The 19,119-nt window shown below is 42.4% G+C and overlaps 2 protein-coding genes across 5 annotated transcripts in view; both read left to right on the top strand.

The window, feature by feature from the left end:
• dgkg (diacylglycerol kinase, gamma) overlaps positions 1-19,119 on the top strand; it is a 147,860-nt gene that overhangs the window by 21,879 nt on the left and 106,862 nt on the right. For 3 of the 4 annotated variants that reach the window (XM_077216586.1, XM_077216585.1, XM_077216588.1), the window contains exon 2: positions 2,688-3,034. In XM_077216586.1, coding sequence (XP_077072701.1) covers positions 2,974-3,034 — 61 coding nt within the window. In that variant the 5' untranslated portion in view covers positions 2,688-2,973. Of the gene's footprint in view, positions 1-2,687; positions 3,035-18,211; positions 18,227-19,119 lie in introns of those variants that run through there. The other variant, XM_077216589.1, reaches the window with a different exon arrangement.
• Positions 15,459-17,314, top strand: LOC143723240 (E3 SUMO-protein ligase ZBED1-like). Its single transcript, XM_077215299.1, has 2 exons — positions 15,459-16,702; positions 16,796-17,314. The coding sequence occupies exons 1-2, from the start codon at positions 15,476-15,478 to the stop codon at positions 17,312-17,314; spliced, it is 1,746 nt and encodes a 581-aa protein (XP_077071414.1). The 5' UTR covers positions 15,459-15,475.

Raw genomic sequence — 19,119 nt, forward strand, 5'->3', positions numbered from 1 at the left:
AAGCCTAAATTTTGTCTTTAGAATATTCAGTAAAAAAAATAAAGAATAATAAATAAAAAAATAATAAAAAAATTAAAAAAACATATATATATATATATATATATATATATATATATATATACACACAAACAAGGCCTGCCGATTTAACAGTTTCATTTAAAAATTATGTGTTAAAATAATTGAACGCATTTAACACACCCGCCTCGTCCCTGAACTAAGTGGGTCATCGTTCATATAGTTGATAGGTGACGAACATGATGCAACTCACTGCGTGATGGTGCCTATAGAATGCAGTTAGAATACCTCTAAAAATCAGGGCAAAAATGCCCCTGTATGAGTTTTTGTCTCACAATTATAAGGGGGGGGGGGGGGGGGGATCTTTAGGCACGTCATGAATCACGATCCAATTCCAAAACAATTCTTGATTACTTTTATTAATTAATTAGTTTACCGACTTGACAATCTTAAAATGTTGTTTTTATTTAGTTACGCGTAATTATAAGTACTTTTTAAAAAAATATATAAATTTAAAAAAAATATTAAATCAATTGTATGTTAAGAATTGTGTAGCCTATATTTATAAACTTATAGCTTCAAAACATAAAAGCAAGTATTAAGCTAAATAATAAATTATGAACGATTATTTTATTGATGTTCGAGTGGTGTGTGTGTGAGGAATTGGAAGCAAGCAGAATATGGTTGTTTCTAAGGCACACGCAGCATCATCCCGCATCTGGTTAAAAAATGCTCAGAATCGATCCAGAATTGTTAGAGAGAGAATCGGGATGGATCTTTTTTTTTTTTTTACCTCCCACCCTAATATTTATATCAAATTTATGGTTAAGCAATATCAAATAAGTAACAAACACAGTATATATTTTACACAAAATATTTACTACATTTTTGCTTAATTTTTCCAACGAAATTATTACTTATAAAGCCAGTACTGTTGTACGTCTCTGAGCAACACACAGTGGTGTTTCATTTGCATTGAATTCGCGTTTTTAGTGAATCAATTGGGTGAAGCAATGATTCAATGGCCCATTCATAAAGAGAGCCATAGTTGTGTTCAACTTGAAGCGGCACTACACAGACCTATCGGTAAATGACATCAAAGTACCTCGAGAGAGAGATTAAACTGCAGACCTCCTTATGCTTTCGAAACGCTCTCTGCGTTCTTTGATTTCATACACCGAATGGTCTGCGCAGCACCGCTTCAAGTTGAACACACCTTTCTTAGTATCATTTCACTGAAAAAAACATCCATATTTTGGTGATAGTTTGCCCAAAAATGAAAATTCGGTTTATTTACATTTAATCATTTAGCAGACGCTTAAATCCAAAGTGACTTACAAATGAAGAGAGCAGTAGAAGCAATCAAATCAACAATAGGGCAACATGTTGTGACCAGTCACAGCTAGTCCAGTTCAGCACACATAGCAAGGATTTTTTAAAAATAGATATAGGCTATAATGGTAAGTGTTAGTAATATTGAGTCAAAGGTTGGCGAAAAAGATCCGTATTTAGCAGTTTCCTGAAAATGTTCTGTAGGAAATGCAAATAACAAACAACAAAAGTTGTTTAAACAAGATGTTAGAGTGGAGAAAAAAGAGTCAGTTGCACTGTTAGTATCTAGTGATGAGAGCTTATTAGGAAGTGTGGACGAGACCCAAGAGGATAGGCGGGAGGGTGAGAATGAGCGTAGGTTACGCTGAAAGGTAACGCTTTTATTTTACATTGACACACCCTTGTGTCGATTCAGACCTTTCTTTCTTTTGGAACATGAAAGAATATATTTTGAAGAATGTTGGTAACCAAACTGTTTTGGTCTGTGAATATATCTAAATACCAATTCAGATGCAGCTTCTAAAAAAAAATCATGACCTTGGTAGCCTAAAAGTTTGTGTAATAAATTTTATGTTGAATGAAATAAAATATTGAAAAAACTGAAAGGTTCAAAAATGGTTCTATGTCATGGTTGTGATCTTGTGAAAACCATACAGGCTATTTACTAATATATTTACATGTGATATGATATTAAATACGTGGTGTATTAAATATATATGAAAATGATGGATGAAGTGGATGAAGACCGCTCTAGAGGAGACATGTGAGATTTCTGGAGAAGCAGGACTTAAGCAAAACCTTCATGTACTCAATTTACTCTCTAGGAGAAACAATGAGATATTACAGGCACATAGGCTCTGTTGTCAAAGGTCTGTTTGCTAGAATCAGAGACCTTGTAATAAATGTTTATTAAATAATGCTTGATATGAGTCGATAACCTTAAAGGTGCTCAAAGCGATGTCACGCGTTATTTAGGCCAAAAAATTTGTTGTCACATACAACAAACATCTCCTCACTATCCGCTAGCTGCCTGTCCCCTGAACACACTGTTAAAAAACATGGTCTCTGCAGACACCCCAGGCTCCACAAACGGCAACAAAAACAAACTGGGCTTACCCGTACCACGAAACATAACAAACTGTTCCAGCCAATAACCGATAAGAAGGGTTTGGGGGGTTAGAGCGCGGATGAGGAGGAGGGAGGGTCTAGATAGCCTTCGTTTTGTTTGACAATACTTTAAACGTCAACAAGAAGTGATGTCACCCGACATCGCTTAGAGCACCTTTAAGTCAGCTTAGATGCGTTACTAAATCTGTTTTTCTCTCTGTTTTACTCTATAGACAACTCCAGTTGACAGGTCATCAGTTACTCATCCGTGTGCACCCGTCATCTCAACACAGCAGAGCTACTCCGACCGGTGGCGCGGCACACACCTCACCTTCACACTGCCCTCGTCCTTGCACCCTCCCTTGTTTTCGCAGATCCTCATCAGGGACGCCAATTCACCATCTGCTCGTAAAGGAAAGCAATATGAACATGCAAGATCATACCATCTCTTTCTCATACCTCACCTGAGGACAATCAGCTTGGTTCCTCCAGCTCGCCGCGAGCGCTCTGATCAGCGAGATGGGAGACTGGGTGTGTCTGAGCCCAGCCGAATTCTCCCAGCTGCAGCAGTACAGTGAGTGTGAGTATCTGAGCACAAGAAGCCTCTCCTCTGACCTCTGGCGGGTTGATTGTAATTGATTTTGGGGCTACTAGGCGGATAAGAATGGATGGGAGGTTTTATCTGTCCATTTAGTTGGTTCTTGGCCATGCTTTTCGATAACTGTACTCCACTTAGCTCCATTGTTTAAGCTGATGCTTTGCTCAGTATATTATTTTGGAAGATGCTTACACATTCTGAGGCCGACCCACTGGACTTTTAGGAAGCAATGCTGGGAATGTAGGCTTTATTGACGTAACACATCAATGTGCTGCCAATGCTCTGCGTCGGTATTGATTAACAACATTTAATGCATTTATTGATGCAGACCACTTTATAAGCTAAACAAGCCTATGAAATTTTAAAGTGATGGTCTTGCTTATCAGTTCACAATTTTTTTTTATTTTGCAAGGGATGTTGTTATATTGTTATATTGATTTAATGGAGAACAAAAGTGAAATTGGATGCTAAAGCAGGATCAGATATAAATGTAGCGTGCTTCTATTATTATAAGGGCTTTCGGTAAGTCTGACTCATTTTTTATTATAGGACTGGCTGTGCCAGCACATATGCATGTGTAATGAGGAGGACTGGTACTTAAGGACTGGCCCATTTGTCATTCTCGCTAACTACTCCATTCAACCTATGAGGAAGCTTTACTTGCATTAGCATTGATGATAATGTTTTCTTTACACATTTTATTGTGCATATTGTGTAATTGGCAGATATCAAAACAGGTGGTTGCCTTCAGGTTAGATCTCAAGTGGCAAGAACAACATTAGAGTGCGAATGCAAACATGTTTTATTATACAAGAATATATAAATGTAGCAAGTTGGCTAATTGTGATTGACAGTTCACCATTCAAGATTGAGGATGGAACAGCCACGCTGGTGTACATAGTAGGACAATGGATTGTGGGTAGCAGGAGTCAACACCATTAGCTGCACTGCTGCCAGAAACTGTGTTGTTGGTTTGATGCTGGCTGCGTACAGATCAGTGCGAAAGTGTATTTAAGAAAGTCTTCTCTTTAAAAGGCGTTCTGATACAGTATGTCATATTCTTACACATTCTGACGGTCTTTATTATTTTCCAAAAGCATAAACATTTATTCTGCTTTTTAAAAATATAAAACAGACAAAGGTGTACTGTATATTATATTTGTTTTATTTGTTTTACTGTACTTATATTTGTTTTATTACAACTCTCAGCTCTGAATACTGTACATTTTAGGTGTTTTTATGGACTTTATTCAAGCTCAGTAATTATTTTATTATTTATTATCATGTTTTATGTTTATTAAAATACAAAATATAAACACTAAAAGATCATTTACAATTATAATACAAAAATATAGCTGCAAGCAGCAATTGCGGGGCCAAGCCGCTGAAAGGCCTATAGCACAATGCGGAGCCAGAAGAGCAAAAAACAGCAGAAATTGAATGTACATGAAGAACAGATAGGTTCAGAAGTACAGATAGGATGAAATCAAAATTAACAGAAGGTCTGATGAGAACGAACACAGAATGAAGTAAAAAAACAAGCTTATTTCTAATCCAAGAGTAAGAAAGATTAGTACAGCTCTTACCTGGATAATAAAGGAATTGAAATAACAAGTTTATACAAAATTTTAAAGTTGTCCCACACAGGACTCGAACCCACTATCTATGGGTCAGGTGTCTGTCACTCATCTCGTTGCACCACTTGGCAGACATGCACCAATACAGCTGCCAAAATTTAATAGTTTCAAGAGAGAATCAAGTCAAAATTAAGAATTTTTAAGAAAATGCAGAGCATATTGTATTTAAAAACTTTAATTAAATCATTCAAAATTGGTCAGATTACTACTATAAGTGTGCCAATTTTCCTACTTGTGGTTCATAGGGCTGCCATTGACAACCATTCTGGAAGAAGGACAACAATGAATTGTACATAAAAGCACTGCATGTTGTATGTGACAGCTTCAGATTAGACCATTCTTAGGCACAATGCCTGGAACAGATGCAACTTCTGCATCTTTTCCTGCCACAGTACCTCATGTGGACTGGGCGCTAAGCATCGGGATCCGTGGTGTAACACGTTGAGCTAATCACTCATGCATGTTCTCCAGCCTGCTGAGGAGAGGTTTCAGTGTGAGAATGAGCACACAAAAGCAGGTTAACCAGATTAGCATGCTAAGCTAGCTTAATGCTAATGTAGCTTAAGACGTGGTACATCCAATCCTGGGAAAATAGATATCCTCGGATTCAACATGACGCAAGGAATCGATAGACAGCAATTTTATGATTTTGTGACAAACTGTTCACAAGTTACAGCCTCTGAACCAATTATGGGTCGACCTTGTTAAATTTGCGACATCATAACTTTTTTTTTCCCCAGTATAGCAAAAAAATAGGAAACTTCTATGCGGCTCGGTCTGAAGATCATTTGAGCAAATTTTGGACAATTTTGGACAACTTTTGAAGGAGGAATAGCGAAAAAACTGTTTTACATTTGCTCCAATATGGCGGACAGACACATTGTTGAAAAATAACATGAGATATCGTTGAAATCGGCATAAGCCAAGGAATATAAGGCATAAAGAAATCAAATTTCAAGCAATGTTAGCAAAAGCTATAAGCGTTTTTTCAAAAAACAATGATATCTCTGGAACACTAGGTGGCGCTGTGATCAAACTTCTCAGGTACCTTCGTGCCATGCGAATGCTGATCCATATCAAAGTTGGCGAAGAAATTTCAAATAGTTTAAAAGATATTGCAAATTATGACAAAATTCAAAAAAGGCGGACACGTGGTACATCCCATCATGGCAAACGTCGATATCCACGGATTCGGTATGATGCAAGGAATCCATAGGTACCACAATTATGATTTTCTGACAAACTGTTCAAAAGTTATTGGCCAAAATAGCAATTGTTCATATCTCATGACCCGTCGGTGGCGCTATTCCCCACTTTGGCAACCTCAGAACATGCTTCCGTTGAAGTGTACCAATATTCGTTTCGATTGATCAAACTTTGGCTGAGATACAGCCTCTTAGCCAATTTTGGGTGGACCTCGTTAAGTTTGCGACATCATAACTTTTTTTTCCAAGTATAGCAAAATATCTGTTCAGTCATTCCTATGCGGCTCAGTCGAAAGATTATTTGAGCACATGTTTGGAGAAAATTTGACAAAATTTGAAGGAGTAGCGAAAAAACTGAATACTGTACATTTCAAAATGGCCACTACTGTAATGGGCGGGACCTTAATGTAAGGTGTTGGTTGTGATCAGCATGATGAGTGGAATCAGGTGTACTAAGTTTCATGTCTCTAGATCAAAGGGTTCAAAAGTTATAACCATTTCAATGTTACAATTTTGAACTGGTGGTGGCGCTATAGAGTTGGTCCTAGAGGGTCAAAAATTTGTCCAATTACTATTTATTAGCATCACTACAAGTGTGCCAAATTTCATCATTTTCCTATGTACGGTGCATAGGGCTGCCATAGACTTCCACCGGGAAGAATAATAATAAAAAGAAAACTAACCAATACAATAGGGGCTATCCCCTTCGGGGCTTAGCCCCTAAAAATAAAACAAAAAATGTAGAGGAAGAATGGCAAAATAACCTGAATATGTTTCTGCGTGGTCTATGGGCACTTTATTAAGTTATAATACAGGATATTTTAAAAGTATATCGTAGGTCCATCAGAGGCTACCACATCTCCAAGAAGGTTTGAATATCACAAGTTTATTTCTTGACAATTGGACCCTTCCTCAGTTACATTTTTAAAAAGAATTATGTACACCACAGTCGACGATCACCTCCGCTGAAATGTTTGTTTTCTAGTAAAAAAAAAAATGTATTCTCTTTTTTGATTCAGTTTTAATATAGATTAAAAGTATGTGCGTAAATATGCATTTTGACATTTGATCAATTATAAAAAAATAATTTGGACAATTTTCATGAAATAATATTCATAAGATAGCAAACTTTACATACTAAACCTCTAAAGCCACTGTTGTTGTGTGATTAGCTCCACGGCCTGGGTAATATGAATTTCAAAGACACCTTTGTGCCATTTTAAGAGCTTACCTGTAAAACTACCATGACATTTCCAAAAGGAGCATCCATCTATGCTTTGTGAGATTAATTGGCTTGTAGGAAGCTGGTAATAAATCTAAAATACTCATAAAGTGAGGAAATTCAAATTTCCTTTGTTTGGGACGACCCCTGGTAACAGATTTGATTAAAAACTCTAGAGGAACAGTGGAGACTGAATAATCAGAATTCAGAAGTGCTCTCAGCCTGGACACTGCCATCATACCATTTTTAAGGTATAATGCCTTTAAAAATAGCATATGCATTATGTGGAGTATATTTTGGGATACTGAACACATTTCCATGAAGAATTAAGTTGGTGTGAGATGAGGCATTAATCTTTACACTTTACATCTCACAGATGAGTTGCCAGGCCTGTCTGGCTGTTGCACAGATTTTAGAATTACTGTAAGGTAAAGATGTAAATGTATGAAAATTTCATATCACGATTGTAGTGACCTAAATTATCACGGTTATCAGTATTATCACTTTATTGTTAAAATATGATTGAAATGTTCAAAAAGTACTTAAACACACTGAAATCCGTTTTATATCGAAAACCAACAAACAAATAAAATTAAGAGCGCTAGGCAATTTTTTGTTTGCATAAACATTAAAATAATAACTTTAAGAACGACAGACAGATTTTAAATAGCTAAACAAAACATGTTTGGTTGGGTGACTTAAAAAGTAACATGCACAAAATGTTTAAATTTAAGTTTTGACAAAGAAGTTTGAAATGATAAACCTCACATTTTAGCCTTTAAACCTTTTTCAAGATGTGAGATAAAAAATAATCCGTGAATAATCCTAGATACAATGTATTTTACATTATTTTCCATCAACTTTTATTTTTTATTATTTTACAACAGTAAATAACATTTGCTTTAGTTTTTAAATTGATCTGAATAAAAATGGTAGACCCAAATTTAAATTTAAATTCGGTAAGATTTTTGGTTAGACAGCAGAAATAGAGCCATTTCCCCGATAACCGCTGTACAAAAAGCAGTGCTGCACTAATTTATTTGGCTTTAAGACCTATTTACACCAATAACGATAACTATAACAATAACTATATTAGCGATATCACTCTGTTTATTATAAACGTTCGCTGCAGTTATCTCATCTGACGCTCAGGGTTCTCTTACGAGAGTATCTCTCGTACTGCATAATATCTTACGCTATGGGGAAAACCTCTTTTCCACGAAATATTGAAGCCAAAAATTATCCTTAATTTTGAATTAATGTAAAACGCTGTGCAGCAGCATGCAGACATAGGCAAGACGGCTTGCGCGCCTATTGGCTGCCCTGCGGCAACAGCAGCAGGCTATCGAGAGAGGCTCTGCGTGACACATATCCAATGGGGGCATTTCGCGCCCATTTCGTCACGTCCCGCCAGAAAGGGCGTGGTCTCGTCCTATAAACATAGCTCGATTAGGCTGGTACAACTGATTTTCATCTCTTCAGCGAAGCATCACCGCATCGCTGGATCCGGAGTGAGAAGCCACACCGTCTGAGAAAAAGCACACAGCGGGACGAGCCTTTGAGTCTGAAGTCGCTGGCATCGCCGCCTTTAGCCACCGTACCTGCTACGCTTTCCGGCGTTATGTCCTTTTCTGCAAGTGTGTGTGTGTGTTCGCCGCTACGACACACATTTTTTCACTGTCTCTCTCCCTCTCCTAAAAGAGCTGCATCTTTTTCAAGATGCATAGATCCTGCGGCTCGTGGCGAGCCACACTCAGTGAAGACGATCGCCATGCATCTGCGTTCCTGCCTGGGTGAGGATCATGCGGCTCTCGCTCTCGTCGACGGCGGATGCCCTCACTGTGAGCTACTGCCGATGGTGACTCTGAGGACTCGCCTGGCATCATTCTCAGAGCCTGCACTTCAGCCCGCTGTAGCGCCGCGCCGTAAAAGCGCCGTGTCCAGCGGCCTTCTCCTGCCCGCCAAAGCTCGCCGGTTCGCCCGCCAGCTTCGCCGGCATCGCTCGAGTCCCTCGAGTCTGCCGCCGCTTCCACCATTGAGGTCGACGAAACAGCCCCGAGCCTTCTCCAGCCCGTGATAGCTCGTTGGTTCACCCGCCAGCTTCACTCGAGTTCGCTCGCTGACGGACAACAGCCGCCGCGCCGCCGCTTCCGCCGTTAATGACGACGAGATAGCTGCATCTGTAGAGAAGGCCAGCTGCTCTATCCTGGCGTCAGAGAGTGAGGACTGGGCGAGCTCTGTGGACCTCCCCCTCCTCTGCCCGCGGGTCGTCAGGGAAACGGGCCAGCATCAAAACTGCTGCGCGGCTAGCTTTCTTTACGTTACAAGAAAGCTACCCCGCCCCCCGTGGACATGCGTCACCGGCGAAATGAGGAAAGAGTGTGTTTTGGTCCCGCCGAGGCCGGACCAATCTCCATTTCTCAAACATTTCTCAGCTCCTCTTAGTTTGAGCGGCTGAAAATGTCAATATTGCAGCAATGAGCCTGTTGTATAACACGCACGCCTGCAAACAAGCGCCAACACACACAAACTGTGATGACGCTCTCTTATCTGCGCGAGCTATTTTAAGCTTTTGTCGTTTCCCCCTGTTGCTCAGTGGCGAAACCCAAAGCCTTCGCATGGTAGACCCGTGTTCGATCCCAGGTCTCCCAGCAGATAAAATTTTGTCTCGCTGCAGCCAGACTTGCACCGAAACTTTTCGCTCGTTCAGTTCCAAGGAAATGCGACTGTACCAGTGTATTTTGCAGTAAACAAGTCGGTACCATGGCCCGCTTGCCTGCACAAAAATGCCGTATCCACGGCGACCCAGAAAAATCATATAAGCTGTGTATTTTCTGGTATTCCGGCCACAGCCGATGGTGTTATGAGTGTAATAAAATTGCCCACAGCCCAGTGTTCATTTCTACACACAATCACAGCCCGCCACAGTGCAGGGCTCGCACAAATTAGATCGACTCATGTCATTGTGCATTAAATGTAGTGAATGTGCCCACAACCCAGTGCCCACAAACACTACACACTGCATGTGCCACGTTTTCTGTAAAACGAAACCAACACAGATACAGTCAGCTAAGACCCACGGTGTTTAAGTTTTAGTTCCAAACAATGTGACTGTTCCAGTGTATTTCGCAGTAAACAAGCCGGCACCACAGCCCGCTTGCCTGCACACAAATGCCATTTTTACGGCGACCCAGATAAATCCCGAAAGAGTGTATTTTCTGGTATTCCGACCACGGGCGATGGTGTTATGAGTGTTGTAAGAATGCCCACGTCTCAGTGCCCATTCCCACACACAGACACAGCCCGCCACAGTTCAGGGCTAGCACAAATAAAATCGACTCATGTCGATTGTGCAAAAATGTAGTAAATGTGCCCACAAACACTACACAATGCGTGTCCCTCGTTTTTTGTAAAAACGAAACCGACACACATTCGGTCAGCACAAGCCGACGGTGTTCTCAGTGCAGTGAATGTGCCCGCCGTCCCGTGCCCACATTCCTTCACAGACACGCTCAACCCCACGGGGTTTGTACCGCTCGCTCTCTCTCCACAACCTGTCATAGAGAATTCGAGCGCGACCAGGCTGCCCGCCGTGATCGGCGCGCCTCCCGCCTCGCACACTATAAACACAGTGTTTATGTCTCAGCACACCGAAGCTCTGCAGCCGCCGCTATGCCGCGGCCAGAGCCCGGTTTTCATTCTACCCCTAGCTATTCACGCAGATGCGTGAGCAAAGCTTCCCTGGGTATCAGAATTGGTGTTGAACACTATAAAAAGAGGCTATTCGCTACAGTTCGCTTGACGTCCCTGCCGTTACACGGCGAGAGTCGAAACCACGGTAAACAACAAAGTATCTCATCTACTTCGAGCCGAAATAGTGAAACTGCTGAGCAAAGGGGCCATAGAACCTTTATCTCAGGTTCAGAGCGAAGGGGGGCTACACAGCAGATATTTTCTGGTACAGAAAAAAGACGGGGGTCTCAGACCCATTCTAGATCTGCGACAGCTGAACAGAGTGCTTATGAAGCGCCAGTTCAGAATGCTGACAACCAGGAAAATCCTCGCGCAAGTGCGCCAGGGAGACTGGTTTATGTCAATAGATCTGAAAAAGGCCTATTTCCAAATACAAATAGCGTCACGTCACAGGCGATTCTTGAGATTCGCCTTCGAGGGCCAGCCATATCAATACACAGTCCTACCGTTCGGCCTATCCCTAGCACCCCGTACATTTACGAAGTGCATGGACGCGGCCCTCGCACCCCTGAGACTTCAGGGCATGCTAGTTTTGAACTACTTGGACGATTGGCTGATTCTAGCTCGATCACATTCAGAGCTCATAGAACACAAAACCACATTACTCGAGCATCTCGAGAATCTGGGTCTCACAGTCAATTGGGCGAAGAGTTCGCTGTTTCCCAGCCAGATAATCTCTTTTCTGGGAACAGTGCGGGACTCGCTGTCTATGACAGCACGTCTGTCGCCAGAGTGAGAACTGGACATTCAGCGCGTCGCAAAATCCTTTCGCCGCGGCTCTATAGTCCCGCTCAAAAGGTTTCAGAAAATGCTGGGCCTCATGGCCTCGACATCTTCAGTACTCCAGCTGGGCCTGCTTCGCATACGCCCACTGCAGTTATGGCTGAAAGTGCGAGTTCCACCCCGGGCATGGACCTCTGGTCTGTTTCACCTCAGGGTCGACATTAAATGCGTTTCAGCTCTGGAACCTTGGAAAATAGCCGACTGGTATCAGTCAGGCGTGAGTCTGGGTACTCCCTCAAGTGTGACGGTGGTGTGCACGGACCCCTCCACCTCGGGATGGGGAGCGCTGCTCGAGGGCAGACCGTTCTTCGGCCAGTGGTCAGAACGGGAAAAGCTCCTACGCATAAACTGTCTAGAAATGCTGGCAGTCGACAACGCGCTATGGCGCTTTTGTCCCCAGATAAAAGGCCGCCACGTCTTAGTCCGGTCGGACAACATGTCAGTGGTGGCATACATAAATCACCAGGGTGGCGTCAGGTCCCGAAACCTTTACAGGCTGACGGAATGCCTCCTGGTCTGGGCTCAGCACATCCTGCTTTCACTGACAGCAGCGCATGTGCCTGGTCGCCTGAATCTGGGACCAGACCGTCTGTCCAGAAACAATGTCCCAGCAGGGGAATGGTCGCTGCACCTGCAGACGATCCAACTGCTGTGGGAGACATTCGGCAGAGCGCAGGTGGACCTGTTCGCGTCCCAAGAAAGCGCTCACTGTCCGAACTTTTTCTCCAAGAGCAGGGATGCGCTGGCCCACGTATGGCCCCGCTGCCCCCTCTATGCTTTTCCCCCCGTCTCGCTCCAGCCTCAAGTGCTGGAACGAATCAGGGAAAACGGATGCCCAGTGCTACTCGTGGCTCAGCTCTGGACGAACCAGAATTGGTTCCCAGTCCTAATGCGGCGGACCAGCACTGCCCCTTGGCCGATACCGGTGAGGAGAGACCTCCTCTCTCAGGCAAAGGGCTCGATTTGGCATCCTTGCCCGGAATTATGGTCCCTACATGCATGGGCCATCAACGGGTACCCGCTAACCTCCCAGAGGGAGTGTTAAATACAATCACGCAGGCTAGAGCCCCGTCTACTAGACGGCTCTATTCCTCAAAGTGGTCAGTGTTCTCTGCCTGGTGTCAAGCTCAGGGCTTTTCACCCCCAGACTGCGGGGTTACGGAAGTGCTCTCCTTCCTTCAGGAGCTGCTGGATAAGGGCAGAACCCCATCCACGCTCAAAGTATACATGGCGGCCTGTAGCAGCGTTTGCAAAACCGACGTCTGGCCAGTCACTGGGGAAAAACGACCTGGTCGTGCAATTCCTCAGGGGAGCTCGGAGGCTGAATCCTCCCAGACCCCCCTCAGTCCCTGTGTGGGACCTTTCTACGGTTTTGGAAGCCATGAAAGGTGCCCCATTCGAGCCAATCCATTTGTCAGACATGAAACATCTGTCTCTCAAAACGGTATTCCTTATGGCTCTCGCTTCAGTGAAGCGCGTAGGGGACTTGCAAGCGCTTTCGGTAAGCGCGTCATGCATAGAGTTTGGGCCTAATGGCTCAAAAGTAATACTCAAACCAAGGCAAGGGTACGTGCCCACATCCCTCAACACACCGTTCAGGGCCCAGGTTATTTCCCTGTGGGCCCTCCCGGTTCGTGATGAGGCGAAGGATGCGAGTCTCCTCTGCCCTGTCAGGGCACTGAGAGCTTATGTGTCCCGCTGGTTGGTCTTCAGACAGACTGAGCAGCTCTTCGTTTTGTTTGGCGGACGCTCCAAGGGACTGGCCGCATCCAAACAGAGCCTATCCAGATGGATAGTCGACAACCATAGCACTGGCTTGCACTTCTAAGGGCCTGCAGTGTCCTTTGGGTGGCAGAGCGCACTCCACGAGAGGTGTGGCCTCATCGTGGGCATGGTATAGTGGGGTTACCAATATCTGTACGGCCGCGGGCTGGGCCTCGCCGTCTACATATATAAGGTTTTACAACCTAGAGGTTCCCGCCTTACAAGCCAAGCTTCTGTCGGTATAGATTCAGTGCTATCTGCCCCGCTGTGCCAGCCCAGATGCTGAGTTTCGCTTGTGCATCGCTCACGGAGCGAGAAAACAGCTCCATGGGTGTTGAATAACCCGTACTATTACGATAGAGATACTCTCGTAAGAGAACGTACTCGGTTGCTAACGTAACCTCGGTTCTCTCTAGAGAGGGAACGAGTACTGCGTATCTTGCCGTGCATACACAGCTCTGGTTCGCTTCGGCGATGAAAACCAGTTGTACCAGCCTAATCGAGCTATGTTTATAGGGCGAGAACACGCCCTTTCTGGCGGGACGTGACGAAATGGGCGCGAAATGCCCCCATTGGATATGTGTCACGCAGAGCCTCTCTCGATAGGCTGCGCAAGCCGTCTTGCCTATGTCTGCATGCTGCTGAACAGCGTCTTACATTAATTCAAAATTAAGGATAATTTTTGGCTTCAATATCTTGTGGAAAAGAGGTTTTCCCCATAGCGTAAGATATTACGCAGTACTCATTCCCTCTCTAGAGAGAACCTAGGTTACGTTAGTAGCCGAGTACGATTTCATGGTTTATCGTCAAACCAGTTACTGTTTCATCCCTAATTATGAGTGAATTAATTATGAAACTCTGTTTACTGGTTCTGTCATGCAACGCAGGCTGTCCTCAAGAGGAGACAGTGTGTATGTTCTTACCACTGAGTAATGTGTAGGCTCAGCTAGGTGCTAAGGACTTTATTGTTTTGATTCAGTGGTGTTAATAATCAGTGGAATACATTTGTCATCTCTGCCAAATGAGCTGCTAATTGAAACTCCAGTCACAGCAATAAGATCCCCCACTATTAAAACAGCCAGACACACAGATCTGTTAGTAAGAGGATGTGTTTGCTGCCCACAGAAGCCCCAAGCTGTTTGTAGTTTGGTGTCAGTCTTTAAGTCAGTTATGAGTCTAGTACGTTTAACAGTGTCAGAGTCATTTTGTCTCAGTCCAAAGACCAGAGATTTATTAGCCCTGTGTGTTTGACCTCTGACATCACACTTCATGTTCTGAATTATGATCTGAAACTATAACAGCTCGTAAACCTCTGATTGATAATAAAAGTGTGATGTCAGTCTTTCCGACCACAGAAATCACCAGACTGCTTTGTTGTGAGTTGCACATCTTGAGGGAAGACTCATTTTGCTTAGATTAAGTAGTGGGTGCAGTTTTGTTTTCAGTCATAAAGGTCTGTCACATTCCCTGCTGCCCCCAGCTGTTTTCCCCTTAACCACTGAGTCTCTATATAGCGACTCACCTCAAACTACTGCTTATGATTTGAATATTGGAATTTATTTGTATCCTTTTAAACAGATTGTTCACTCAAAATGATAGTAATGCCATTATGTACTCACCATCATGTTGCTCCAAACCGGTATGTTATTTATTCCATGGAACATGGAGGTAGAAATCTTTAAACTCTTTTCTGTACAATAATGGTTTATATAGTGACTGATCTGTCAGGGTGGCACGATCCGCCTTTTTTGCCTCCGATACCGATTCCGATACCTGGGACTCAGGATTGGCCGATACAGAGTACCGATTAGGGATGCTCATTTTGACCGTTTAACCGTTAACCGATAGTAAAAATTTTGACCGATTAATACTATCAGTTAAACGGTTTAAAATGTTTTTTTAAGCTTTTTTTTTTTTTTTTTTTTTTTTGCTGCATGGTTTAAAAAACAAAACTATATAGGTTTTACTATATAGTTAAAACTATGTATTAACTCACGGGGCGCATTGACACGCGCAACCACACACGTGCCTGCAGACATTTTTTTACCGAGCAAGCAAAATGAAGCGATCGAAAAGAAGCACGGTGTGGGACCATTTCAACAGAAAGGGCGAAGACGAGGTTACCTGTAAAATATGCTGCGCTGTTTTAAAATACAGCAGTAGTACGAGTACGATGCAGTATCATTTGAGAAGCAAACATCCACAAGCATCGAGTGATGAAGGGCAACAAACTTTGCCCGCCATGTTGTCAGGGAGAAGATGCGATGCACGGCGATCTGAGGAGATAACGCAGAGAATCTGTTCAATGGTTGTAAAAGACACTTTGCCCATAAGTGTCGTCTGTGGTGAAGGTTTTCAAGAGCTACTGGGCTATATTGAGCCCAATTACGAAATCCCATCAAGATGCACTATTACCCGTAGAATTGAAGCCCGTTTTGAGGAGAGAAAAAAATCGCTTAAATCACAACTCGAAAGCACAAAGTGCGTGGCCCTTACGACTGACTGCTGGACGGCACTCACAACGGAGAGCTATATAACAATAACGTGTCACTACATCGATGAGGACTGGCAAGTTAATTCAGCTGTCCTTCTAACACAGAGTATGCCTAGCAGACACACAGCTGAGAACCTTGCAGCTAAACTAATTGATGCGGTGGAGACATGGGGACTTAATGGGAAAGTGTCTGCATGTGTTCATGACAATGCACGCAACATCGTGGCTGCAAACTCTCCAGAACGGGTGAACTGGGAGTCGGTTCCGTGTTTTGCTCATACACTACAGCTAGCTGTAAATGATGGATTTAATGTGTTCGTGCATCGGGTCATCGTTGCAGCTGGGCGCCTGGTTAGGCATTTTAACCACAGCACCCCTGCATGCAAGGCACTGGAAGATAAACAATCACAAATGAAACTTCCGAAACACCAGCTCATTCAGTCTTGTAAAACAAGATGGAACTCGGTGTGTGACATGTTCGGAAGACTTCTCGAACAAAGGTGGGCTGTTACAGCTGTTCTGTCTGACCGAACGGTTACAAGGCTGCAAGATGCCAGAACCCTGGAGATACGAGACGAACACTGGCAAATAATGGAGGAGATTGCACCCGTGTTGGAAACTTTAAAATGTGCAACCACCATAATGTCATCAGAAAAGAACGTTTCAATTTCCAACATTTACCCCATCACCTTTAGCCTGCTGAACACACACCTGATGAGAGCCGAGGATGACGGCCACAGAGTGACGGAGTTCAAGGCAAAAGTTCGGCAGTCCTTAAGTGGCCGCATGCAGGTAGTTATTATTATTATTATTAGGCTATTATTATTATCATTACTATTATTGTCGTTGTTTTGTATTAATTGGGGGGTTATATGTTCGTCACAGGTTGACAAGGATGATCTGGTGGCCAAACCTGCGCTGATCGCCTCTGTCCTGGACCCTCGCCATAAACATCTCCCGTTTTTTGCACAAACGGAGAAAGAAGCCGCAAAAGCAAAACTTATTGAAATGTGTGCTGCTATGGAAATGGCCAATGCGGAAGATGAGACAGCGGTGTCTGCTACCCAAGCTGGAGATAAAGACCGCAGCCAAAGTAACGCCATGATAATGCTCCTGGGAGATGACTACAGCGCCCCTCGTCAAGCCACTGATTATCCAGAAGAGGTTGACATCTACATGAGAGACAATCCTCCATCTCTGGATATTAATCCTCTTGACTGGTGGAAAGCAAATGAAAGGCGCTTCCCGAAGCTGGCCACTCTAGCGAGACGTTACCTGTGTATTCCCGGGACATCTGTGCCATCGGAGAGGGTGTTTTCTGCCGCGGGTCTAACCGTCAACAGGCTGCGCTCCAGACTAACCCCAAATCACGTTGACATGTTGCTTTTTTTAAATAAAAATTAGACACGGTGTGGATTGAGGTAGGGCTGCTATTTTTAGTTAACGAAAAATCTTAGTCTAACGGAAAAAAATGCCGGCTTTTAATCCGTTTCGTTCAAACGGATTCACTGTTTTCTTTTTGTCATGTTAATTTGTTAATTATCTAAGTGTAAAAATATATATATTAAGTGTAGGCATATTTCATGGTTTTTTTTGTATTATTTTATTCTGTTTTTCCTCTGTTGTCACAAAATTTGATCTGAATCCAGGTTCTGTGGTTGATCTGTTCTTTATGCTGCTGATTGCACTTTGCACATTAAAATAAACCCTTTGATAAATAAATACAATTGTTTTTATTTTTAACGGGTCACAGATACGCATTTTATTTTTATTTAATGCCAATTCAATATTAACGTTATAATCTTATCAGTTAACGGTTAATAATCGATTTACGAGCGGCGGTTGTCGGTCGGGAAAAATAACCGAAATGAGCATCCCTAGTACCGATCCAATACTAAAATAATAATTTAAAAAAACAGTTCCAAATTACCTAATAAACTGTATCTGTATGCCTCACTGTGGGGAAGAGACTGTGATTATTCTTTTGTTAAAGGCATCAAAGCTTGGCTTAAACATTATTTTCCTTACTTTGTAAAACAATATACTGACAAAATACATAGGCTACTATATAATTAAAAGACATTTCTTTTAAAATTTTAAGCGGAACTTTTTAATGAAACGGCAACATATGATAGATTGGACAGAACAACTAAGGCTATCAATAAACTGCCATTGCGCAAAAGTATTGTAATATGAAAGGCTCCAATTTAGAGTGGCACGAAACCTTATGCGCTTCCCGTGCGCAGAATGATGTGTTTGAAGCAACATGGAGTCACGGCGCGCAGCACTTCACATTGAAAAGTTCAAAGCACAAAAGTAAGATATACATATATTTCTTTATTTATTCATTAGTTTGAGCCTTATAACAGTTTTAAATTTCAGTTAATGTGCGCGTGAAGAACAATTATATCGCTCTCTACTCCAGGTTTGTGATCTAACAGACACCCAGTAGAAAGTAGCCTAATGTGAAACTCCAGCAAGTTAAAGTCCTTTTATGCAAACCATGGACCTTTATCTACAGATCTACAGTATCTGTCGACGCGCTGTTTGAACGCTGAATGGAGAATGACTGACAGCCGCAGCGGAGGAAAGCACTTAGGTGAACTTGAGTTTTAAGACTTAAATCTGTACCTCACATTAAACTATATGTAATGGCTTCAGAAAACTTGGAATATAGTACTTGAAAACATTATGGTGCTTTATAATGTTTTTGTGCCTTTTGTGTTGTATAACAATAACATACGTACAATATCGGAATCGGATTTGGATGGTCTCGTGACGTCTGGTCCATACCTGATCCGGCAAATATTGGTAGTATCGGAGCAATACCTAGGCCTACTGAGTATCGGATTGGCGCACCCCTACTGTCAACCTCCAAAAAAAGTAGTCTGTATTTCAAGTTGTCATATGTTTGAGAAACAAAATCTTTTTTAGGGGAACTGTCATTGTAAGCCACATCAAATGGTGGCTTTTCATTTCCTTGTTGGTGGTTTATTATTTTTTTCATACTATTATAATATGTTTTAATATTTTGAATTATTGTTCATTTTTATATTTTCAGTTAGTATTAATAATTATATGTCTTTTCATTTTTATTAGTTTTATTTTTTTTAATGTTCCATATAGTTTTCATTTATTTTTTATTTCAGTTTTAATAGTTTTATTACTTTACTGTTATTACAGGCTCATTTCTCCTGTTCTAATGCTAA

Source organism: Siphateles boraxobius, unplaced genomic scaffold, assembly GCF_051911475.1.
Source record: "Siphateles boraxobius isolate OS27281-9 unplaced genomic scaffold, OSU_SipBor_1 7, whole genome shotgun sequence".
NCBI classification, from domain to species: domain Eukaryota; kingdom Metazoa; phylum Chordata; class Actinopteri; order Cypriniformes; family Leuciscidae; genus Siphateles; species Siphateles boraxobius.

Excerpts from the sequence above, each read along its gene's own strand:
- LOC143723240 (XM_077215299.1), top strand. The coding sequence starts at position 15,476 with ATGAAGCGATCGAAAAGAAGCACGGTGTGGGACCATTTCAACAGAAAG. Across the intron at positions 16,703-16,795 it reads CCTTAAGTGGCCGCATGCAG|GTTGACAAGGATGATCTGGT; the intron begins GTAGTTATTATT and ends TGTTCGTCACAG.